Source organism: Alligator mississippiensis, chromosome 8 (genome assembly GCF_030867095.1).
Source record: "Alligator mississippiensis isolate rAllMis1 chromosome 8, rAllMis1, whole genome shotgun sequence".
Taxonomy (NCBI): Eukaryota; Metazoa; Chordata; order Crocodylia; family Alligatoridae; genus Alligator; species Alligator mississippiensis.
Window position 1 is genome coordinate 5,132,279 of NC_081831.1, and position 26,982 is coordinate 5,159,260.

The following is a 26,982-nucleotide window of genomic DNA, read 5'->3' on the forward strand; positions in this document are numbered from 1 at the left end:
TATTTTTGGAAGACCCCCAGAAAATGGGGGGAAAAAAATCTTACCTTTGAGTCTGAGTAAGTACCAGAGACCGAGGGCCGTACGCCAGGGCGTGATCTGGCATGCAGGTGCTGGGGCTGCGATAGGGTCCAATTGGGCATGCCAGCTCTGGAGCTAGGTGCCACGTCTAACCCTGTGTTGTGTATTGGCTTCAGGGCCATGTGCTGGCTCTGGAAACGCATGCAGTCCACATACTGGGCTGGATGCAGTGCATTGAGCCTGGCCCTGGACAACCGCCGTGTACCATCCCAATCCAGCATGCAGTTTGGAAGTGGGGGAAGGGCTCCCATGGGCCCAGAAATTTGGCAGTGCACGTGGAGGATGGGTGTGAACTGAGGGGGAAGGAGGAATCGATGGCAGCTTTAACTGAGGTGGCTCCCAGACCCAGAGCAGTAAGTACCGACACCACTCTGACTCAGACACCCAAAATTTCGGAACCCACGGGGAGCCATTTTCCTTGCATATCATGCACACACTGATTTTCTCCAGGTGGTTCTGGGGGAAAGGCACATTTTTCCTAAGAAATCTTGCCTTGTCTGCAACTGGTAGTTTTGAAAACTGCTAAAACAAAGGATTAGGCAATGCCAAAGCATGACACAGAATGTGATGTGGACACATCTGTACACTTGCTGGAACATTTAGTTAGGCTAGTATCTGTTGATTGGGAACAGCTTTTCCTATTTATTCCTTCATTAATTATGGAAGTGCTTGACACCCAAGTCTGCCTTTTCCCATCGCCTCAGCCAAAGATGTGTCTATACAGATGTTCTTTGAAACTGGACTTCACAAGTTGGAACTTTTCTAATTGTTATTGTACTGTATAATAGAAAAGGAGGAAAGAACTGATTGTTTGCAGATGATGTCCCTTTCCTTACCAATCTGACTAATGTATCTGGAGTTCTACACACTTGTAAGCATTCACGGATAGTTTACTTAATTACATATATGTAACTTAATTGTACAAGTTTGTAGTATGTATATCAAAAACATAAAGTGTGTAAATGCATTTGTAAGTGTATTATTTTTATTATGACATAGAACAGGGGAGACATGTAGGGGGTGCATGTACACCCCCTGAGCATGGCGGTGCACCCTCTGCAAAAAGGCACCACCGACACTGTCAGTAGTGCCTGCGGGCGATCACCGGTCACAACCCTGCCATCGACACCACTGGCGGCATCTGTGGGTGGTCAGCGATCGCCGCTGGCTGCCACCATCGCTGCCGGCGGTGCCTGCGGCTGGTCGCCAACCCCAGGTCAGTGCTCACCACCACCACCACCACCACCCCCCCCACCGCCAACAGTGCTGATGGCGTCTGCGGGAGCTCCGCACTTACCGCCGCTGCGCTCCCGCTGCCAGCACAGCTGTGCCCCCCCAGCCACCGGGGGCACGCGCTGTTCATGACATAGAATTTGCTTTTCCCTAACTTAATGCAATGGAGCTTAGGTTCATTAAGATTCAAGCCCATGTGCATATAAGAAACGTAAGTTATTTTTTATTTTCAGTCTTTATCCAACAGAGGCTAAAACACTAGGTGCACAGTATTACTGTACAAACTCAAAATAAGTACATACAATAAAATATTGTATAAAATAAAATAGGTATATTATTTGCATATGTATATAATAAAATATGACAAAGGTTTGAGAACATTAAGTAGGATTTGGCCTGTTAATGGTGGTAAAACAAATAAAACATGAATAAAAAGTGGAAGAAGGGACTTAGAAGCTGCAAATATTTTAGAAAAGTTTAAAACAAAAGCCCACATAAAAAAACAAACAAAATCCCCTCACATATACAATGGATTTTTAGCTTAATACCTTATACCTTGTTTGAGATGAAGATGAAAGCAAACGCAAAAACAAAAAACACAAAAATGAATGACCCACGGTGCAGAAATACTAGCAGCCACAACAAATTTCAAAATTAAGAAAATTAAGATTCAAAATTGAATCTTAAATGCAATATGCTAATAGACTTATGTTTTTACATTTTTTTCAGCATACATGTGGGGTAACATTGGGAGGTTTATTCCCATACCAGTGTCTCATGTTCAAAACTAAAGACTTTATTATATGCAAAAAAAACCCATCAAAAGTAAGTTTCCTTTAAAAATATATATTATAAATATTTTAGAGGAAAAAATACTAAATCAGCATGCAACAGTAAATATAAATGACTAATAATAATAATAATACTATACAGCCAAGCCCTCCAAAACCACCAAATCTGCACCAAAGAGAATACCCGTGATCACCACCTCACAAATCTCAAAAGGGCTTTCACCCAACAAGGACATTCCTCCAGGGAGATAGACTGCACTTCTGAAAGAGCCATCCGGATATAACGCAAAGATTTGCTGCAGTGCAAAAAGAAAATCCCCACAAATCTCACACTATTCGTTTTGACATACCATCCTTCCCTGGAACCTACACAGAAAATCCTCAAATAATTGCAACCCATACTAGAAGAAGACCCCATTCTTAAAGAGATCTTTCCAAAACCACCCATCCCAGCCTTTAAACAAGCACCAAACCTTGCCAACCTCATCACCATCAGCAAACTCCCTATGACCCAAACCACACCTAATGGATCCAGACCATGCCAGGACAAGAAATGCAAAACCTGCCAACACATTTCCGCCATCCCCACAATAACTACACCCCACAACAGAACCATCGCTATTCCTGGATCTTACAGCTGCACCTCTAGAAATGTAATACATCCAAGGCACCAAATACCCTGATGGAAAATATGTAGGAGAAACCAAACAACAACTGCGCGCCAGAATGAATGCACACAGGAAATCTATCAAAGACAAAAATACCCAACCCAACTACCTGTGGATGCCCAATTCTCACAAGACAATCACTCCTTCTCTGATCTCTCAGTTTTAATCCTCAAAGGGAACTTACAAGACACCTTTCATGGACCAGCCTATGAACTTCACTTCATAAATCTACTGGATACAAAAGATCATGGGTTAAAATTAGACACTGGATTTATGACACATTACAACCTGCCTGACATCTGATTCACCAGATACCTGCCAGACCTGACAAATGGTTTTTGAACCCAAAAGCTTGCTTAATAATTATTTTCCAACTACTTGGGTTGGTCTAATAAAAGATATCAGATTCACCCAAGGAACCTTGTCTGCCTAAGACCTGACCTCTTACACTTTTCTTTTCCCCCATTTCCTTCCCTCCCCTCCCCCTTTTTTTTGCCCTTTGTTTTCTTAATTTCCAGCTATTTACTTTTCCACAGTCAGCCTCTTTTCCACGTTGAATTACTACTACTGTAAAGTCTCCCTTACACACCTTTGGTTTTTTTTCCTCTGCTCTTTTCCTCCCTCTCTTCCCTGCTCTAGCTTTTGTTTTCCTAATTTCCATCTATTCACATTCTCATTGACATCCTGTCACACTTTTAGCTTTTTTCACTCCTTGGAGTCTTAGAACAGCAGAGACTCCCTATGCCTGAAGAAGGGTGATTGTGCCCAAAAGCTCACAAATATTTCTTTTCCAACTACTCAGTTGGTCTAATAAACGATATCACATCTAGCCAAAGAACCTTGCCTGCCAAAAATAATAGTGTACTCAAAACTGGAGTAAAAATACCAGGCAGATCTAACATACAAAAGCTACTTACATAATTTTATCTTAATGTAATCTCTGAAGAGCTCAAAAAGTTTGGATACTATTAAATGGTTTTGTTAACAAACATCAAGCCTTACCTATGCTCAAATTAGAGGAAATGAACTGCAGATACAGGGCTAGATCCTAGCCAATATTAAGTCACATTCTCATTGTATTTCCCATCTCCCTGTTTGACAAACCCAAGTTTCAAATATCAGGTATCACTTCCCAAGTAAAACCAAGTACATATAGGGTCTGCAGAGAGCATTACTTCCTAACAGCTGATTAAACTACTTTTTAAATGCACCTGGACTTTCAAAATTCAGCTAAGACATTTACAGTTAAGTCTCTCCAGGTCTGCTGTCACTTGTCATTGTACTAGTAAGGCAAAAACAAAAGATAAACTGGTAATATAAATCATATTTGACATGTTTTTTTCTCGTCTTTTAAAACAATATGTTCAAATGTAAAATGCAATAAATAAATGTCCATCTATTGTAAGAAAATCATAATAGAATGGAAAATGCACTAAAAATAAATAATAATACACAGATATTACCCTTTTAATCTTAGTACATCAAAACACTTGGCAAACTTTAATTAGGCCTTCTAAGTTAGGATACAGATATACAGGCATTACTTCACCTTCACTGAAACACAGCTGCTCCTGGAAAAGCAGCAGCTGTTCTAATAGTAAACAGGAACACCATGTAACAGTTCAGGACACAATGAAGAAGAGAGAAAATTTAAGGAAGTAAAACATACAGTAACATCAGAACTGAAATCTGCCCTGTACACTGAAATAAAACATCTCCCATTCCACGTAAGTGCCATAGTGTCTTCACTGACTAAATGCCAAAGCCCCCAGCTTTTAGCTGAAAGATGCTAAAAGAAATGCAGTGGATCTGGCCCTTACTAGTTGACAGTCATCCTCCTCTTTATTATGTTCCCAGTTAGGACTGCCACCTCTACCAAAACCAGGACTTCTTGGATTGTCTGACTGGACCAACAGAAGATGGATACTATAGGATTCAGTTCAGCATGCAACAGGAGTGAGCATGGAGAAAGCATGATTTCCTGGACTAACACCAAAAGCTTGCAAGAGATAGGGGAGCTACACCCTCTCTCTCAAGGTATGTTCATACTGCAATCCACAGGTGTGATTACAGCCCCCAAGGACTAGCTGAGCTAGCTTTAAAACAGCTGGTTTGGGATTGATAGCATTGCAGCTGTGGGGGCATGAGCGTCACTGGCCAAGTACTTACATTCTATGATGGCCTTGTGTTAGACTGCTGTTGGTACCCAATCTACCCAGTTTAAAGTCAGCTCAGCTAGGTCTACATGAACTACAATCACATCTCTGCACTGCAGTACTGAAATGCAAAAATCTAGAACTCTTCTTCAGAGATGATACCTTTTATAAGACCAACTAAGAACTCGCAAAAATACATATCTTTTCCTGCAAGCTTTTGAGCTCTCACACGCTTCATCAGGCTCAGGAAAAATTAAGGATGGTAAGAAGTCCCCATTGGTAGGAAATAAACTTCATTTTTGCACAGAGGAAGCTGGAGATGGAAATCTGTCCCTCAGTGAGGTGCTCTTTGTTGTGCAGGTCAGGCAGGATTCCTTCCCTGGTGGTGTCAGATGGCAAGCAGGGAAGTGTAGAAAACTTTCTTGTTGTTCAGCAATGAAGTTCATAATCCAAAATCAGCTAAAATTCGGCATCTTCCACGTTTCAGGGATGTATTTGTTAAATTTTAGCCAATTCTGGATTATGAACTTCATTGCTGAACAACATGAAAGATTTCTACACCTCCCTGCTTGTCATCTGAGACCAGCAGGGAAGTAATCCTGCCTGACTTGCACAACAAAGAGCACCTCACTGAGGGACAGATTTCCATCTCCAGCTTCCTCTGTGCAAAAACGAAGTTTATTTCCTACCAATGGGGACTTTTTACCATCTTTAATTTTCCCTGAGCCTGATGAAGGGTGTGTGAGCCTGAAAGCTTGCAGAAAAACATTTTTTTTGCAATTTCTTAGTTGGGCTAATAAAAGGTATCATCTCTGAACCAAGAGTTCTAGAGTTTTGCATTTCTTTTTGTCTCAGACCAACACAGCTAAAAAATACATCCCTGAAACATGGAAGCTGCAATATTGAAACACTCGGGCTCTGACGGGCATGTGCAGCTGATTCAGCTCCAGTGTAGTACCCAGAAAGCTACTGGCATCAACCCAAGTCAGTGAGTGGCTAGAGCTGCACACAGAGACATTTAATACTGCACTCTTAGATTAAGATTAGCAACCCATATATGAGCTACTTAGGGAGTTAGGTCAAGAATTAAGTAATTGGCCTATTATTCATTGAACTCAAAAAAATCGCTTAGTAGCTAAAAGGTGGATAGAGCTGAGGTAGGGAAAACAGTTGCATTCTCACACATCCCGGTTTGATGTTTATGTTAATGGAATTACAGCTGGCTGCCTTCAACCCATACCTTCTGCCTGAGTATTATTTCATACATATGCTGATCAATGAAAATTAAATACCTCTGTAGTCTGCTACAACAGCAGTGAGAACAATAAATTAAGAAAGTATTTACAGCCTGGGTTTCTTCCTCACTTCACTCTTCCCCTGACATCTATCTCCTTCAGCCTTGCATTATATTCTAGATAACTCTTCTTAGTGCCATGATCTAATAGCTTTTTTTGGAAGGGGCATGGTAAACGAAGGAAGGAGACAACGTTTGCTCATTTCCACACTCTATGCATTTCCAAACGTATTTTTATGTCTTACTGTGAATTAAAAGGAAATGGTAACCATTAACATCAGAAAATTGAATGTAAGATAAGCAGATAAGGTTACAAGGGACCTGTTTATACTACAAGGCTTTTGCAGGTAGACAGCCAATGCCACATGGAAGTCACCAAAGCCAGTTCCACTACACCAGCCATCTTGACAGGGCATAGGATGCATCCTGAAAGGCCTTCAAAACAGGCCAGGGTGGCTGACAGAAAGTGAAGGTGATCTATTTCCTAGCAGCTAACCAATAACAGCGGAAGCCTATCATTCAGGAAGCTGGCTTCACCCTGCCAGCAGAATGAGGGCATTTTGCCATCATAGCAGAGCTGTCAGTATGGATGTACTCACAGTTTCTGAGCAGAACTATCCAACAAAACTATGCAGTATAGACCAGACTTAGGATCTGCAGCCTTGTTTTACACTTTAACAGAAGTATAGTTAAAGATAATCATATATAAGTGTTGGCAGGATCAGAGCCTTAGCTTACATTTTTTTTTTCTTTACCTGTCAAGGTATATATTTTCCCTACGTTACTGTGAAATTAAGTGCTCATTGGATGAATCTACACATGCAATTAATGTGCCTGAATCTTCTGCGCAGAAAATTCAGGCTTATTAATGCACTCCTGGGTGCATGTCTACATGCGTGCCTGTCAGGAGCAAACTGCACCTGGCAGGAGCAGCCCAGTCCAAGGCTGCTTCTGTCCTGCCCTGCCCTGCCCCCCTGCAGCAGCCACAGGGAGGTCCAGGCTCCCTTTGGTACCAGCCCTGGGGGCTGGCAGAGGGTGTGGGGGCCAGTCCCAACTTCTACCAGGTGGGGAGAGCTGTGATGACTGCAGGAGCAGCTGTCTTCCTAGCAAAGTGGGGATCAGGACCCCTAACCCCCACTCTATCCAGATCAGGATTTAGCCAGCTGACTGGGAGCAAATTGCCCCTGTTCAATCTCTACATGTGTGCTACAATGCATTAGCTAATGCACATTTTATCTAGTACCTGTATGTGTTGGTATTAGCAAACAGAGATTTAGACTAATTTAATGCACAGTAAATCCTGCGCACATGTAGATGGTGACACTTTACTGTGCATTAGATTAGTCTAATGAGCAGTAAAGCATCTCATGTAGATGTGCCCATTTAGTACAAAGTTTCTGATAGCTAAAAGTAAATATTCTTAAAAGGCAAGGTTCTTTGGGTAGATGTGATACCTTTTATTAAACCAACTGAGCAGCTGGAATAAAGTTCTGAGCAAGCTTTCGGGCTCAGTCACCCTTCACCAGGCATAGGGAGTCTCTGCTGGTCTGAGACTCCAAGGAAGTGTGGTCTCCAAGTCTGGAAGTCTGGTCTGAGTCTCCAAGGAAGACTTCCTTGGAGTCTCAGACCAGCAGAGACTCCCTATGCCTGATGAAGGGTAAGTGCGCCCAAAACCTTGCTAAGAACTTTTTTACAACTACTCAGTTGATCTAATAAAAGATATCACATCTACCCAAAGAACCTTTCCTGCCTATACCCTTAGCTCAACACAGCTACAACCAAAACCAGTATTCTTAAAAGAGTGTTTCTATTCATCCATAGTTATACTGCGACAAATACAGTTTTGATCATATGACCTTACTTCTTACAGAAAACAAAGTTGTTAGTCAAACCCATATTATTGATTAGAAATAATAAAATCCTAACTTTGACCCAAGGATCAATACATTTGAAAAGTATCTTACCTCTTTTTCATGCATTCGAACCAATGTCCGTTCCTCATGAAAAGAGCTATTTTTTCCTAAGCCTATTTTGGGTGTCATCTATTGAATGAAAAAGATCAGTTTTAAAATTTGAACAGTATATTTTAGAAGAATAATTTAAAAGCAGAAATAGCATGATGTCTCCATAACCCACCAGGGAAATATAACACCTACCAGAGACAAAGGTAATGGCTTCTCTCTCAAATACCTTGGATTTTCTAGCTGGAAAACAATACATTATGCAATGCTGTATTACTATTCATATGACAAAGGTTTTTCATCATTATTTCTTATACACATGAAAAAGTAACTTAAAACACTAGGGCCTATATGCTCCAAAGTGACTAGCGATTTTGGGCGCCCAACCTGATACTCAGACTAAGTACAGACCATCAAAAAGCCCAAGGCTGAATTGATTCAATCTTCCCAGGTTAGTCTAAGTTGCATAGACTGAACTGATAAGCAAGTGAACAGACATTCACTTTTGATTCCAGAAATGTAGCCACATGCCTGCAGTGGCCCAGGCCAGAAGCCGGGGGGTTCTAGAGCATGCCTCCCTGCTTGGCTGGAGCTGGCAGCTTGGGAAAAAGCTAGCCTGCCCACCCTGCAATGGGAGGTTTGCAGGGGAGGTCCAAAGGAACTTGGGATGCAGGGAGACTGTGAATTAATTTGAATCTGGAGGGGGTCTGGGACAGAAGTTCAATAAATCAATTTAATCTAAATCAATTAAGTCTGCTACTACATCCCATCCAGGCTTATCTTAAACTGGTTTCAGCCATTTTGAAAGTGGTTTATGTGCACTGAACTTCAGTTGTGTTACAAATTTAAACCAGTTTTCTATCACTTATACCAGCTTATGTGTAATTTCTGTCCCTAGCCTCATAGAATAATGATATTAAAAATCAAGGTATCCAAAATTACTGGTCAGTTTTCGGAATTTGGACACTAGACAGACACACTGATCATGATTTTGTATCTAACCAATCTAGATATAAGAGAATCTGGATTTTTCACAGGGTTCAGTTCTTTAGTTGCCTGCAATGATGAGGTTTTGCAAACAAGCCAGGGGTACATACAACCTCAGCAAACAGCTACACAGGACTGCTGTGGTGCTCCAGCTGTTTGCTTTGGCTTCTATTTCAAAGGGTGCCATTTCTCTAACCACTGTTGTGCTCCAGCTGAGTGAAGAAGCAGCGCCCTTCGAAGTAAAAGCAACAGCAATCAGCTGAGCAGCTGGTTTTTAATCCACCAACCTGCTATGAATTAAGCGGGTTATGAACCATCCCAATATAAAAAAATCCTGGTTTTATCAAATAAAAGGCTAAACATCTCTAATACTGAGAATAAAAATATAACAGATTTCTGTAATCAGGTTATGTTTTAAATATCAGTATATCTCCTTTTAAAGCGTTCTCAGGGATCTCTTTAAAAAAAAAACACAAAAATTCAGAACTCAGAAGTCTAATGAAATCTAGTAATCTATAGCAATCTTTCAGTTCATGTGACCAGAAAATCTTCACCCAATTCCACTAAACATAATCTAACCTAAAAATGTTCAGTATTTTTTTGTTTTCCAATGCAACGCACCCAAAATGATTATCACTTACAGAAAACATTTGAAGAAAGCACTAAATAATAATTTATACTTGGTTAATTAAATACAAAAGCTTATCACAGGATGAATCATTAGCAAATTTTAATACGGCATCTAATATACCGGCCAAATCATAAACACAGGAAACCCTTGAGCACCCTGCCTCCACATATAACATTTTATATTACCTCAATAAATAACCCGTAAACATTTTTCTCTGAACATTTTGGAGCTGGATATAGACAGTTTCTAGGGACAAGAACCATTTTCAAAACAAGCTGCTGGTGGCTTTGAAATCCGTTCAGGCTACAAAACAGTGCCAACCAATTTAAAAAATGGATTTTGTTGAGCTGAATTTGAACCAAGTGGTATTTTGGGGAGGGAGGGGGAATGTTTTCCCATAGCAGAAAAGGCTTACATGTTGTAAACTCCTCCAGACTTTTCATTTGAATGGGATCAGGTACACTCACAATATTTGAATCAAAGAATAGCATTTATAAAGAGAGAGGCAAATAAATTTGGCTCTTCGTTAATATGGTGTTGAGGCTAAAACACTCCACCAGGTTCAAAAGAGCGCCTTTGGTTTTAGGTTGGTGTAGCTCACCAACCCTCCAAAAATCCTATATTTGAGGATAACAGGACTATAAAAATATATGCAACTCTTGGCAAAAGAATCCAAATACCACACATGGAAAGAATTCATTAAAGTACTGTCTAATTAAAGCAGCTGGTTCAATCACCAATTTTTAAAACTACATTTGAAATATTGTGCACAACCCACTTCCTCTATCAGAGCTATATCTTGCTTAATTTTCTCTAACTATAAGGCTCAAACTTCACATCACACGAAATGCAACTCCCAAGACATGCTTTCAAGAATATAATCTGTAAAATGTGGTAGAGAGATTTGGAATGAGAATGTGATTGCAATATACATCTTACAATATAGAGTCTTTTATTTTTAGAGAAGATTAAACTGATCTATTAGGCCTGGCAAATATATCAAAAGTGCTTGCCACTTTTTCCATATCTATTAAGTACATTTGTGTGCTGAATTTATAAATGAAAAAAGAGGCTTAATCCCTCTGTAATTTCAATTTGACACAGTATTCTTCATTTCCTGTCCTAAAATGTGATGTTGGATATCTGTGCGCTATTGAAGAGTTGTCACATTTTCCCTAGAAGTGGCTGTGTGGTTCAAAGATGTGCAAAAGGAATATAAATTTACCTATACAACAAGTTAATAAAGATTGTAAATATTCTATTGCGCATTCTAATTAAAGGTGTATACACAATCAAGATCCTCATGTAGACTGATAACATCTAAGCCTTTTCCTGAGCAACTCATCCCAAACAATAAAGCATTTGGTGTAGTAAAAAAGAAAAACCCAAGAGAAGGAGCAAGAGTGTGTGAGAGAACTGTACCTACAACGGTCAACTTTACAGCCGTAATTCTCTATAAGCGTTGCCTTGGTCCTCACACTTCTCCTGAATCTGCTTTCTACCCATCACATCTTCAGCTGATCCCAGCCAACCAGCCCAGAACCAGGACAGGCCAGAAAGCACTCCCCGGATGCCAGGAGTAATCTAACCTGGGCCTGGTTCTGTTGATTTAGGGCTCATTCTGCATATTCTAAACTCTCATTAACTTCAGTGGGTTTTGAGGAAACTAGAAATCAGAATCGGCCTTTCAGGGTGCAAATGGTTTTTAAATGCCATACACCTTTCATATAAAATGTAGTTTTCCTCTGTTTTTTAAAAATAAAACTAACTTATTTATAGCATTATAAATATTTACCACTAATTCAAATAATTTAGTTGGGCATGAAACGCAATAGTTTACAGCCTTCATTTCAGAACCACTTTGAATATGTAAGGTATACACGACTTGTTTATAAAAGAGAGGAAAATGTGGCTCTAATACTCTCTATGGCATAAGTCTTGCATTTTTTGATTTTGTAACAGCAGCCAGATGTGCTTTGAAGTTAAATGTTCCCACTTTGTTACTTGTTGTGGATTATATCCACTTAAACTGATCTGTAAACATTTAATGTCTCAACATTCATTCCTTTCATGCTAGTCTTCTGCAAAACTTCTTGCTCTCAAAATTATACCACATTAAAAGAGAAATATCACAATAAAGAGTGCCCAAAAAAGAAAAATTAAAAAACTTGTATTTATGAGAAACATGCAAATTTAAAAATAATAAGTAAAAGGGTAAGACAAATTACAATACATATGTATGAGATGGGGAGGAACCATCTGAAGAACAGAAAAAAAAAATCATGACTCAAAGTTTCTTGGGGTTTGAAACAAGTAAATCTCATAATAAAAGACATCTCTATCTGAACTACAGTTGAACTCTAAATTTGTAAATACCCTTTCTTAATAAAAGCCAATTTTTCACATACTTTTTTCCAATTCTTCCATTCTGCCTGTTTTTCAGTGGGCTATTATATAAGCAACGGATCACGTTTCATTTTGTGAGAATTAGTACTGTCACCTCACAGCAGAGTGTGGTGGTGGGAACATTTTGGAGGATCCCCATTAAAAATATCACTTGGCAAAAGCAGGAAAAAAAGACTTCTTGGAACCATCTCCCTCCTGACATTGCAAGGAGAGGTGTCAGAGCAGACAAATTCAGCACACGGACATTTTAACAATAACGTTACTACAAGAAGAGGGATCAGAGAGAGCAGGGCCCGTGTACTCAGTCTTTTCTCCTCTCCTAGGTGAGCAGGGAAGGAAAAGAGAGGGAAGAGAGTGGATGGAGCCAAGGGTCCATCCCCAATGGATCGGTCATCCACAGTATGAGGCGACACGATCCTGAGAATAAACGGTGCTGAAGCAAGGAAGGAGCAGGAAAGGAATCGTCAATTTGTGGCTCCACAGGGCTGCTCCCGTAGAACAGCTGCACCTCACTCTTTCCAGAGCGTTTAGCACGAGGGCCTCCAGCTATAAACTTCAATCTATACAATTAGTTGACAGCCCCTATTTCTTTTATGTAGCAACTAGCACCAATGTGGGTATATATTATTATGCCATCTTCCCACTCCATCCAGAATATTTTGGTCTTTGGAAGACACTTGCTAATGAGTAATTAATAAGGCTGTGCAAAGCTTCGGTAGCTGATTCGATTTGGAGATTTGGCCCGATTCAGGGACCGAATCTCCAAATTCGAATCGAATCGGGAGACCAAGTAAAAGCTGCTAGCAAGCAGCAGCAGGGCAGAGCCCCCACCCCCAGCCCTGATGTGGGCACAGAAGCACTGGGAGCAGGGCCTATGCCCTGCTGCTGCCTGGAGCGAGCCATGCCTGCATCCCACCCCCACGCCAGCTGGGCAAGCGGCAGCAGGGCAGAGCCCCTACGGCTCCCCCCGCCAGGGCAGAGGCAGGCACAGCTGGAGAAGCCGTGGGAGAAGCCCCCATGGCTGTCCTGCCCAGCCCCATCCCCTGCCTGGCCCCAGCCTCCCAGAACTTTAAAAAAAAAAAAAAAAGCAAAAGCCCCGCACTCACTGGCTCTGGCAGTGGTGATTGGGGCCTCTGAGGGCTCATGGCTGAGCCCCCCCACACAGCACAGGGCAGTGGGAGGAAGCTGGGATCGCCCCCCCAACCTGGCACCTGCACAGCAGCTGCTCCATGGCACGGGTGCAGCACAGCTCAGTAGGGCACTGCGCACTGTCTGAGAGCTGGGGCGGCTCCACGTCAGCCAGAGCCCGGCAGTGCTCAGCCCCAGTGGCCTCAGCTCCCAGGCAGTGCGCGGCACCCTGGCGAGCTGCGCTGCACCCACACGATAGGGCAGCTGCCACGTGGGTGCCAAGCAGAGAGGGGCAATCCGTGCTGTGCAGGGGGGGCTCTGCCATGAGTCCTCAGAGGCCCCAATCACTGCTCTTGAAGCCATTGAGTTGGGGGGGGTTGTGATTTGTTTTTTTTAAGTTATGGGACTAAGCTAGGGCAGGGTGGGAGATGCGGCCAGGCAGGGCAGCCACAGGGGCTTCTCCCACAGCTCCCCCCACCCGGGGAGAGGCAGGCACAGCCAGAGGAGCCGTGAGAACCTGCAGCTGCCCAGCTGTGCCTGCCTCTCCTCAACCAATCCAAATCACTGAATCCCTCCGAATTAGCACCGAATCTTCCGAAGACCAATTCAGCCGTATCAATTCAGGACAGTGATCCAAATCAAATCACTGTCCTCCGAATCATCTGAATCTGAATCGAATACTTCCCTATTCACACAGGCCTAGTAATTAACTAAAATAATACGTGCCTATGGAGTATCAGAGAGTCAGATGGTATGCTGCGTGTTAGGATTTAGGAAAAACATTTGGATCAGCAGGCTTTTTCCACATTTCCCAGTAACTTCTTCAAAGAGAAAACATGTTTGCTTTCAAACCATGGATAGAAAAACACACATGAAAGAGTTAAGAACACTTAGATTTGGAAATGGTAAACAACTCAAATGAACCTTGCCCTAAGTTCTTCCTTAAGTCTAACAAACCCCGGCAGCCAGCATGTTCCCTACAGAAATAACTGCTGAGTAGCTTTAGGAAATCTGAGTATGGACATTCTTATCTAACATCACAATTTGAAGGGAAGAACACTTTAATGCTGCTTCTGCAGTCTTGGTGGAAGGACATTAAAGCATTTGAAGACTGTTTGTCAGCATGAAAGTTGAATTTATTTTCTGAAGTCACAACACACCACTTGGAGTTCACTGTGGGAAAGTTTTTACAGTGGTGCCGTCCTCCAGCACCACCACATATACAATAGGTATGTTTACAGTAAGCAGACAGAAACTGAAGAAAACCAAAAAAGAGAACAAATCAAAAGGCTTGTACAGAAATGGTTGAGTTTAACTAGAATGGAAGACAATGTAAAAGCAGAGCCAAGTTCACAAGAAACCTCAGGCACATACTGCACTATTGCTGAAGCCACCCAAGAATTCCCCATATTTCTTTTGCTTTAACCATGTTTAATAGATAATTCCTTTTACACTCACACTACTTAGGTCTCCCTCTGCAGGCAGATGATTCTCCAGAGAAAGAAAAAGACAATGCAATCCACACTCCCTTATTCTGCTGACTCCTGAGCTGAGTTACACTTTCCTAAAAATTAAAACTGGTGCGAGTGCACAAGCACATGGATTAGAATGGGGACTGTGTCTATTTGCACTGAGACTGAAACTGGCCCATTGTTTTCAGTCCTGATCAGCATCAGAACAACCTATTAGGGATCTTCAAAACTGGTTATTCAGGCACCCTAAGAGAATGTAATTTTCAGAAGGTAGCGGGCGCATCTACATATTCATTAATGCACAGTGGCTACTGTGCATTTAATTTAGTACTTGTACAATGAAGTACTAAATTCACAGCAACTGGAGTTCCTGAATAGTAGTGCCAGCGAACGCCATTTTAGTGATGGTACTGCAGAGTAGCCTAATTATACTGCGCAGTAGTGTATTAACATTGTGCTGTGATGTGCTACTGCACAGTATTATTAAGTTACTCTATAGTTAGCTTCTCATGTAGACTTGCCCACTGAGCATGTATTTCTGTAAAATCTGTATCTTTTAAGGTATCTTTGACTGGGTATTCAAAGGTCAGGACAATCAAAATCAAAATTCAGTATACTGCCCCAAAGCTTTGAACCTATAAAAAATACAACATTTGTTGACAGCAAAGACATTTTCCCATATTAGTATCAATGTTAGTGGGTTTAATGGAAACTATCAGATCAGACTGGAAATAAAACAAAACCCTCTGGCTAGGCATTTTAAAATGTGCTTGAATAAGTACACTGCATGCTATAAAGCAGCAAGACCATTTAGTTGTAGATGAGTTTTCCTGCGATGCACGCCAATTTTTCCATAAATTACTAAAGAATACTATAATTAAATGATGTTAATGTAACAACAAATGCTACTGATTTTTTATCCACTGCAAAAGGATTAAATATAATTATTAAAAAAATAATATAAATTGAACTCACTGGGGCCAGTCCATGACTTTAAAGGTTGTCCTTCATCTGTTTAGCTAAGAGTTTCATAGGCATTGTGAGAAAAAAATGTTTATTCTCTGAAAAAAAACTTAGTCTTTTACAGGACCCAGGGAATAATCTTAATGGACATCCAAGTGACTTAAGTTTAGTTTCCCCCAGAAGGAAAAAAAAGCTATGATTCTGTCCCATACTTTCATCACCCAACCCAAGATAGCAGAACATAAATCACTGACCAAAGAATTCCTTAGGTAGAAGTTCTCTTCTCTCCGTGGATAGCAGTAAAAGACTATTTTTGGTAAGACTTAAAGGTCAAGTTCTGGAGCACTTTTTAATAATGGTCCCATGATACTTTTGATAATGGCTGAGGAGTTAACCTCTTTCTTCTGGCTAAAAGTCCAATACCATATGGAAAACGGTACCCTACCTGGCTAATAGTACCCCTAGCATTTTCAAATAAACACAATATTCTCTTCTTCCACACAGACCTGTTGTTCTGTGTTTCTATGGTACATGAGAGAGCCATCATATCATTCCTCAGAACTGGATGTATTCCAGTAGCAGATGAAATGTTATCTCAGGGGCATTGTGAAGCTTATAAAATATTTCCAAACTGCTTTGGGAGTACTGAATGAAAGACAGCAGAGGTATACATTTACTAGGATCAATTCAGTCATTCTGCTTAAATATTACTCTATCAATTATTAAATTTATCATTGATCATTAAAATTAAATGCAATACTAAAAATATTATGACATTATTGACATTTTATTAGCCCTAGATGCTCTAAGGAATTCTTTCCCTTCCAGAAAGCTAAGCAACCTCACACTGGATATCTGAGAGTTCCCAAAAATAAAGTTACTTTATTTGACAAACTTCTTTTCCTTTCATTAAATATATTGTATTGTACTATAAACAAGATTTCAAAAACAGAATTAAAACTAAGGTATGGGCATTTACAAATGCTAATATTGGTGTGAGAAGCAAGGATTCCTTGGGTGATATCTTTTATTGGACCAACTATGTAGTATTGTACATAGCTGTATGTAGTACATAGTACTTTTTGTACATAGTATTGTATTTATTGGACTGTGTAGTTGATCCAATAAAAGATGTCACCCTAAGCTAGGTGAGGGCTGGAGGGGCTGAAGCTGGAGCAGAAAGTAAGGAGGAAGAGGGCTGCTGGATAGGGGCAGGCTGTGCTATGTTCCCTAAGCCATAAACACAGGTTTCCCATTTCTCTCTCTACCATGCTCCCTCATCTACATGCCCCCTTCCCCAACAAATAAGCTATCCCAGGCCAGGGTAGGTGATGACTTGGCTTTAGCTCCGAGTCCAGGGCCAAAGCCAGAGCTGAGTCACTACCTGCCCCCAGCTGGTACTCAGATCCAAGACTAGGCTTCCCTGCCCCCCGATGCTGATTGGGAGAAAAAAGCTTTAGATTGGGGCACAGCTGGTAAACATGGCATGTTGATAAGGCAAAGCTGATGATGGCTCTCCATATGCTTTCAATGATAACTAGTTGGGGAAATCAGCCTTCAGACCCATTCAGAAGATAGCTGGGTCCCACAGGGTCTACATTCCTCCCCAAAGCAGAATTTACCATAACAATCCACTTCTTTAATCTCAAATCTTGGTTTTTGCAAGCCGCTTTACTTGGGGACATTTGAACAAATAAAAGGCAATACTCAAAGACAAAAATGAAAATTTCACTGGAAAAAATGGATGACATGCTCAAGTTTATAGTATACATATTTTATTTATAAACATGCTTTCAGATATTATAGAATCATAGTAAATTAAGGTTGGAAGCGACCTTCGGATATCATCTAGTCCCCTGCTCAAAGCAGGACCATCCCCAACTAGTTCACCCCAGCCAAACTAGATCATTGCAGCCAAAAAGTAGAATGTTACCTAAGCAGAATGCCTCGTAATCATCGTTCTATTGACAATCGTGCCACAATACAAAGGAACAAGGCCCCTGGCTCACACACATTTACTGGTACATCCTATGTTGATGTTCATTAACTTGCCTCTTTGATCAGCCAAGGTCCTGAGAATGATGAAATGGTATCTTCGCATTTGATATGTTTATTTGCTCCTTCTCTTGGAAAAATTGGGCAAGAGTATCATGCAAGTACTTAACCCATGTTGGAAACCCTTTCTTTCTGAAAGACAGTTATTGGTTCAGGTACAATGGTTATACCAGCTACCTGTAGATTACCCACAGTCTACGTGTCCTGAAAACCTTCATTAACATAGAATTAACTGTTGCTTTGCCAATGCTGAACTGGTTAGCCTGGTCCTAAACTGGTCCTGTAGGGCAACAGCAACCAATCCCTAGACTTAGTAGGAGATCCTTCAGTCAGATGTCCTGGCACTGGAGGCTCCTCCTTGAAGGTCCACTTCCTGGATCCACTGCTGGTCGTCCCAGCTCTGCATGATGGGACCTGGGATAGCTGCCCTTTACTAGCAGCATCAGTCTACACATGGGAAATCTATAGCAAGTCTCTCCAGTCTCCTGTGAATGCAGCACCCTCCAAATCCCACCATGTTGTGTGGTTCAGAGGCTGTACTGCACTACTCAGAGAATATCTACCTTGCAGCATCAAGACTGCAGCCGCAAGCAGGAGCAGCGTGTCTAAACCAGCCACAGCTGCTCCTTTGGTTGGAATAAACAGAAATAAGGAGCATGTCACATCAGATGATTCAGAGATTGTTAGGGACTGGAAGGCATCTCACAGATCATTGGGTCCAGCCCCCCACGGAAGACAACTGGGGACAAGTGACCCCAGCAAGGTGACTGTCCAGTCTCCTCTTGAAAACCACCAGGGTAGGTGACTGCACCACCTCTGGTGGGACTTTATTCCGCTAGATGAATCCTAGGTTAAATTGAGCAAAGACCCATTTATGAAGATGGGGTTGAAAAGTGCAGACATGTTTTTCCACAACATATCACAAACCAATTCTGCATGTAGCTCTAGGTGGCAATGGACTTAGTGGGATAAGCCCCCAGCAACCATAGCCCACTTAACTGTACTGTCAGTGTCAACACAGACACATGGGGAATGGGGCATGGGCAGCTCTTCAGGGCAGACACTCTGAAGTGGGGCTTACGTATGCAAATCAGGACATGGAGACACACTGCAGTAGTTATCCACCTAACTCAGCACAAGGGATTTGCCTCATTCAGAGACAGCATTTCAACTGGTGAGGCGTTTTCTGTAATGTTCTGCATCTTGTTTGTTTTGAACACATGCTCAACTGTTTGCATTGAGGTGTTAATGTTGCAATGTGTAAGAACAGATGGAGAAGGTCATCTGTGCATCAGTAGGATCTTTGGCTCTTCTGCTGTTAGGCCAACTATTAGATAATCTGCACAAAATTCATAAATTAAGTCTTCTAAATTAAGTCTTTCTGAAACATGTATTATACTTAGCACTTTACAACATTTAACAGCTTCAAAGCATTTATAAATATCAAAATCTTCATAACAGCCCTGTAAGGTAAAGATTTTTAATGTAAACATACACTTGTATTTACAATGGTTGCCACTACTAATTCCTTCTAGTTCATCCCCGACCAAAAATCCTCCCTTCTACGCTCAGAACTCCCAGAATTTCCTTTGCTCTGGTACCAATCTTACTTTGGGCATTATGAATCTGTAATAAGAGATTAATTAGCATTTCAAAGTAAGCAGACACTTTCAAAAAAATACTGAATCTTTATATTTCAAATGCACTGTCCAAAACATGATCAGTCCCCTGATAAATAAATGTCATGTTCCCCATCATAAGACTGATTATTAGATTATTTTCCTATATGTTTATGTTCAGGGTGTTATATTTATTCTTACCTTGCCCTAGAGCCTAGACATAAAAAGAATAGCTTGGAACTACTTTCTGTCCCTAGCTAATATCAGGAACTAATGTAGTCAGAGTACTGCCAAAACTCCTCCAGCTGGACACTCATTAGGCTGCTGTTTTGGTCACAGACTGAACCCTTGCACTTTTAAGTTTCCCTCTGTCTAGATCAGAGGTTGTCAACCGGGGGTACACATACACCTAAGGGTGCTTGGAAAGGTCATTGGTATGCTGGGTGGGCAGGTACAGAGCATGCTCCAGGGTGCGGCAGTGGTGTCTCCCCCCAGTACATTCCCACAGGTCACCGCTTACCTGCGAGCGCGGGAGGGGCATGCCAGGTGCCGCCAGCCCCACACGGCACACCGCAGTGCCTCCTTGACCCCACCCCAGCTCACTTTCCTGATTGGCCAATGGCAAGAAGGTGCTGTAACTACCCTCTGCCTGTAGAGCTGCGAGGCGCAAAGGGTCTGAATGGCGGGGGCAGGAGTGTGTTTCTGTGCCTGCTCCCAGGAACAGGGCGGGGAGTGAGGGTAGCGGTGCCCCTCTGTGGATGAACATGGGGCAGGGCTTGCACACGGTGGCGGCGGCCACCACCCAGCATCGCCAGTGCAGGGGATGGTGGGGGGTGAAGCAAGGGCAGCGGCACCCCTCCGCGGGCTCGCCAATCGCAAGGCCCATCAGCAGCCCACAGAATCACATGTGCAACTGGCCATGGGAAAGCAGAGCATGGGCGGAAGTGGGCAGTGGGTGGCAGTGACAGCCGCTGCGTGCGAGCTCCCCGCCATGTGTCCGGCTGGCACCACCAGAAGGGGTACACTTGTTAAAAAAGGTTGAAAACCCCTGGTCTAGATAGATTCAACCTCTCAATGCTTCTTTGTTACAGACATTGCTGACTGTTCCTTTGCAACACTGGACCTCAAGTCCAAATGCTCAAGACCTCCCCAAGATGCACACTTCGGGAGCTCCAGCCTTGTGCACATTCCAGGTTACCATTTACCTCTCCTGTAACAAGTAAAAGCTGAAGCACAGAACACCGAAACTTTCCACAGTTTTCTAATACAATTACCCTTTACTTTAATTACTTCAAGAACTATACAGACCTAGGCAAAAGAAGAAGTTACCTGTACACATCTCCCTACCTCAGTTTTTTCACCACGTAAGCAGTTTTTGAGTGTGGTCAGACTTTCAGTCCTCCTCCCACACCTCCATTATGCCCATGGCTTCTCCCCCAAAACAGAGCATCTCCTCACTTTCGAGGCCAGCTTTTTGCGGTCAATCTTTTCTCCTTTTTTCTAAAAAGGCCAGTCAGAATCCCCCCCCCACACACACTTTTCTTTTCTCATAACCTGCAGGCATTTTCTCAGGTGATTAAAATCTCCTATTTAGCGACTTATAGATATGTTCTAGGAGTTGAGTCTTGAAAAGCTGAATAGCCCTGGAAAGAAGCCAACTTTTTGTCCAAGGGAACTTCCACATGAATAAAAGACCAAGACAGGTTAACAGCCCTCCATTGTCAGCAGTTGTGACCACCCTGTAGAATGCCAGTTCAATCTGCAATGAATGTGGAGGAATTAATGAATTCAACATGAAGGTAAAGAGACAACAGAAAAGAGTGAAGTTCAAAATTCAAAATGAACTTTGCAATCTGACACATGTAAAAATGAACTCTGCATCAAACTGAATTCACAAGCATGCCCAGATTCCCCAAACTGTGACCATAAGCATAACTTATAAAATGTTCAAAGGCTGCTGTTCTCCAACAATTCAAAGTCCTAAAGCAATGTTTGGTTGTAACTTTATCTGTCTAGATATTTATACATCCCTATAGTCTGCAAGTGACTTAATATTCTTGTTACTGTTGTATATACAATTGACAACAACTATTGAAGAGGCTCTTTGAAAGGTCTGTATTTCAGGTGATCCCACAGCATAAAAGTTAAATCCTCTTAAAAGTAAATTTATCTCAGTGCTAAAAGGCTGGAAACTGTAGTGTTATAGCTTAGAGAAATAGCTTGAGTTGCTCTGAGGACAAAGAAAAGGCATCTAAGCTCCTCATTTCACTGGTTCCCTATTTATATTTTGAGAAAGCAGGAAGACAGCTAGTAAATTGTCTCCAGATCAAGATTTTTCACTTCTGGGAAGAAAATAGAGACACATACAATTTACATCTAGAATGTTAATGGATGCCAGAGCAAAAAACATGTTGTAAATAATTTGCAAACATCCTACTAACTCATATTACTTATGGTTTTCCTGAAAAGTACCTTTCCACGAATGAGAAATGCTAGACGGGGTAGCCAACCTATTTAGATGTTGCCATGTTCCTCTGTGCTGGGCACCACAGACAGAGGGAGAAAAAAATTATTTGGGCGGGCTGCGCATGCACATGCTCTAGCCTCCCCCACACCAGCAGGTAAGTCTGTAGAGGAAGGGGCATGGGGGGAGAGAAAGGACTGGGTGGGGGGAGACACGGACACAGATCAAGGCCCCACTGGTGAGGGAGGTAGTAAGGCACAGGCATCGGCAGGGGCTAGGGTGAATGGGGCCCCGCCCAGGCTGGGTGGTGGGAAAATCAGAGCCCAGGTGGCTCATCCAGAGGCGTAGGGGGGCTCTCACCACTGTGCACATCCAGCTGAGGCCCAGGGGGCACATGTCCCCCTGATCTGTGCACAGGGCAGAGGTGCTTTGCTCCCTGCTGTGACGGCCTCCAGAGCCACGCGATGCCATGTGCGTCCTGGCGCCAGGCGATTAGGGGGTGCAGCGCAGCCCAGTGGTGGCAAGCACGTGGTGTCGTGCAGTTCCCGGGACAGCTTCAGTGGGACGCAGAGCCCAGCATGCAGTGGCAGCTGCCTCTCCCTACGCACAGATCAGGGAGGGGAGGGGGGAACGTGCCCCCGGGCCTCCCCTAGGGTGCACACAGCAACAAGGGCCCCCCCCTGCCCCCCCAAATGAGTTGCCCAAGATCCAATTGTCCTACAACCCAGCCTGAATGGGGTCCCATTCACCCCAGCCCCTGCCCCTCCCCACCCCTGCTGCAGTCACTCAGAGCCCACGGCCGAGCTGCCTTGTAGCCCTACCCACTGCCCCACGTTTGGGGGGCCTGAGCCCCATTAGCCCTGGCCTTCCACCTCCTATGCTGGGCAAAGAATGAGAAAAAATAAGAAAAGTATTTTCAGGCATTTGATCAAACAGAGGATAATATTTTCCTACTCTATTTTCAAAGGAAAACAATCCTTGCTAAGAATGCAGATCTATTTTACATCAAGAGCTTTTATATTTATATCACATTTTAAATGTCGCTCTCTGCATATCAAAATAGCTTTTGTGCCTGTGTTATTCCCCAAATAATTTCCCCAAGTTCCTGACGAACAGTACACAGTAGCATAGCAACAAGGGGGGGGAGGGAGAGAGGGGGCCCTGGGCGCCAGCCTGGGGGAGGCGCCTCCCACGTTTTGTGTGTGGCCCACCCGCCCGCCTGGTGGGTTGTGGGTGTCTTTGGCCGTTTCAGCCGGAAATTCCAGCCACCGCCCCTCCCCTCGTGGCCGGTATGCCGTGCTACTAATTCCCCCACGGAAGTGCTGTGGGGCCGGAGGTGGGGCCCCGCACAGGCCGATTTGCCTTGGGCCCTGCACCCTGCTCAGACCATCTCTGGGGGGGTGCAAATGCAAGCACTGGCCTCTGGGCACCAGAGACCCACGATACGCTACTGACAGTACAAGTGTAAATGTCATTCCTCCACAGCAAACATGATACAGTAATTTCAAAGACACAATGAGCCAGAAAGTTTTAGAATTTCAAAATCTGAATGACATGGATCTTTATAAAACAGTGTAACTGTAACATTATTTTCCCTTCCCCCCCCCCCCCCCCCACACACATCTCTAACCTGAGATGAAATGAAACACATGAAATGTTAGGACGGGCAATTACATTATTTCGAAGCCAGACATTAAAAACTATTTCTATATCAGGAAACTAGCTCCAGTCTTAATTATGGTGCATCTACTGCCACTTCATAAAATGTATCCAATCCTCAAGTCCTTGCTCAAATCTATATACTAACAGTGTTGCCCAAGTAGTAACCAAGTAACAGTTTGAAACTTTGGCTTCAAATAAAAGTAGGAAAGAAAAAAATAGAAAGAAAGAAGGAAATATGTTTTATTTGAAAGGATATTATTTTAATGAAAATGGGATAACTCAAGATCTACTTCAACTACAAACCTAATCAAATGGAGCAAAGATTTAAACAGAAACTCAAGAAAAAATATATTAGTATAAAGAGAAAAGGACTGCATCAGAACCTTGGTGTTCAGAGACCATTATGATTGTGCTGTTGCCTGAGACAGGGATGAGTATAACTGAAGCGGCAAAGATAAAAATCTCATTATAGCAGTTGCCTTAAATTAAAATGGAATATAAACTTGTTTGAAGATTACCAAAAAAAAGATCAAAATAGAAACACTAACTCTGAAAGCACACTCCAAATATATGAAAAAAAACCCAATACTGAATTATTTCAATAGTGTTCGATTAATTTTATCAACTCATTTTTATAAGAAACACTATCTAACCATATTTATCTTCTGTAAGTAGTAAAATGTCAAAAACACCCAAGACATTAAAAAACCCATTAGATACATGTCTTTGTCATAACTAAAGATAAAAATCTGAAAATATATAAACTGAACTTTTTATATTACTCATTTCAAATCTAAATGTTTTAAACCTAACTAAAATCCTCTTAATGGTAGGAGGGAAAATGCAGCACTGAAGGAGTCCTATCATCCATTATTGCTAAGACCCAGTAAATACTTATGCTGAAATTGTAGAATTTAGTTCAGAAGAACTTTCTTTGAAGTCACTCCATTTATGTGATGAAAAACGTAGTATATGGCAAATCAAACACATTCCACCATCACTCAACACTGGAGCAAAAGCAGAATATTTACAAATAAATTATTAAGCCAATGATGCAGTGCTTTGGCTTCTATTCCTGTATAGTCAGTGTAGATGCAATAGTCTATTCATGTGAAGTGGCTTGCAGGATCAGGGCCAAGGATTTTGATTTTGGAGAGGGGCTGTTTGCAAGTATTAAAAAACCATTAGGATCATTCTAAAGGAAAGAAAATGATATCACAGGAGGCCCAGTTTCATCTACATACTATATCCATTCTATGAGAGAAACAAAAAAGGCCAAATCCTGCTTTCAGTGGGTGCATCGACACGAGACATTTACTGCTCAGTAGATTAATCAGCTGTGCAGTCAACATCTCGGTGTCTAAACATGCACCCCTATTAGGCTGCAGTAAAATAATGTATTCCATAGCAGAACAACAGTACCTGTAAATAAATACAAGTACTATCCTGCTGTGCAGTAAAAAACTCCACAGCAGCACACAGGTGGACACTACAGGGGCTGGCTGGGGCACAAGGGTGCTTCAGTGTGGGGGCTGCCTGCACTGAAACACCCGCATGCTCCAGCCAGCCCCTCTGCAGCACATTACGCTGTGGGGAGCAGCCCCAGGCTGGAAGGCTGACGCCCTCCCCCAAACCCCTCCCCGCAGGCCCTCCTGCTAGCTGGGGCTGCAACGTGCTGCAATCCCAGGTGCACGTGCAGACATGCACCCGACAGAAATAAGCTCCAGAGTTTATTACTGGGTAGTAATAGTCATATGTAGATGTGCCCAATTACTCCAGCACAGATCCAGAACAATGCCACTAAGTTTGCAGGACTGCTGTGGATTTACACCATAGAAAAAGTAGAACCTGAACCAAAATGCAGAGTTATTTTAACAGTTTCTTCTTGAAATGACATGCACCCATGATTTAATATCTTTCAAAATGTCATGGTTCTTTCCCACTTTTTCCATCTGTAATAGGAGACTGTGTCCTAAACACAAGGTCTCGTTGACTATTTCAAAGATGCAGACTAAATTACCAAGCAACTTTCATTTTAAGCCAATAAATAAATAAATACACTGTTTATTTTACCCCAAGATTCCAACTATTGAGGCGAGCTTCAAGGTCACTCTCATCCAAAGAAATGTTTTTTTTGTGATGATCTTCCTGTAATATGAAAATGTCAAAGGAAATATTAGAAGAGCAGACATAGAGATACAATGCAAAAAAGCTTTTAGTGAGACTTTGAGTATGCCTCACTGCAGTCACTGCTTCTCAGCAGCATAAATTCTGTGCTGAGCCTCATGCTGTTAGGGCTAGACTGCTACTGGTATCCAAGCTATCTAATTTAAAACTAGTATACAGATGTATACTATATTGCAGCCACTTTTGGGATCTAATGTGTGCATATGCTTTGTTCTCCTGTATGATCCCCTCAAAAGAAAAAAAAGAAGGTACCCCATGAAAATTCTTCCCCCTCCCCAGAAGGAACCTACTAATCTGGAACTGGCTGCTGCTCCTCTTGGCTTCAGTTCAATTAACAGCAACATGTAGCTGTTGCTAGGCAATTTGTCTCTAACATTGTTCCTTCTTCCCACCCTCCATCTCTCTTCTCCGCATCACTTGAAGGCTCCATAGCTTAACAAACAACAAAGAAAAATGTACTACAGAGCTAGAAAGAACATCACCAGGCTGGTTTCCAGAGTAGTGACCTCCTTCACAGAAAGCAAATTTACAAGGGAGATCAAAATATTCCTTTCTCCAAGGAACACTCCTTTCTGAAATTAGGCTACATATACAGCAGTACCCCAAAACAGATCCGGGTGAAAACTGCTCAAAAAAAAAAAAAAAAATCAAGCAGCACCCTAATCAGCCAACGTAACACAAGTCTAAAGAGAAAGGTGAACTGGAGTGAGGAAAGAGTAGTAATAGAAATAGAGCCACCAGAACCAGAGACAAAAGGAGCAATAAATCAGCTCCAGCCTAGAGTTCCCCCTTTCAACAACTCAGTCTTCAATACTGAGTAACAACTGGAGATTACTTTTGCTTAAGGCTCTCAGTGTCCTACCACAATAGGTTGGTCTGTAATATATAACAGTACAATAATAGCTAATAATTTTATTTAACATATCAAATGGATATTTAAAACATATTCCAGACTTTTCTATTTCAGTTCCCCTACAATAAGTTCATTGTAGTACAAGGTAATTAGGAAAACAATGCATGGGAGCATGAATTATTTTGTTTCATCAAGCTTTGTTAACAAGGAGTTTGTGTGTTGACATGCAAGTCATTTTGGTTTCTATTTGCACTCATGTATACACCAAGACAAACACTCCAAGAAAGTTTTGATTTCAGGGAACCAACACCTAGTTGAAGCAATTCTTCACTCTTAACTAAACTGTACACTCTTCTTGCTGGACCTGGATTCTG

General features: G+C 42.1%; 1 protein-coding gene across 8 annotated transcripts in view; it reads right to left on the reverse strand.

Moving 5' to 3' along the window:
• The window catches only part of CEP112 (centrosomal protein 112), a 274,221-nt gene that overhangs the window by 215,221 nt on the left and 32,018 nt on the right, over window positions 1-26,982 (reverse strand). For 5 of the 8 annotated variants that reach the window (XM_014601930.3, XM_019494321.2, XM_019494324.2 and 2 more), the window contains exons 6-8: window positions 25,642-25,716; window positions 8,377-8,424; window positions 8,185-8,262 (exon numbers count right to left, since the gene is read on the reverse strand). In XM_014601930.3, coding sequence (XP_014457416.2) covers window positions 8,185-8,262; window positions 8,377-8,424; window positions 25,642-25,716 — 201 coding nt within the window. The remainder of the gene's footprint in view (window positions 1-8,184; window positions 8,263-8,376; window positions 8,425-25,641; window positions 25,717-26,982) is intronic. The other 3 variants (XM_019494323.2, XM_059732038.1, XM_019494322.2) reach the window with 2 other exon arrangements.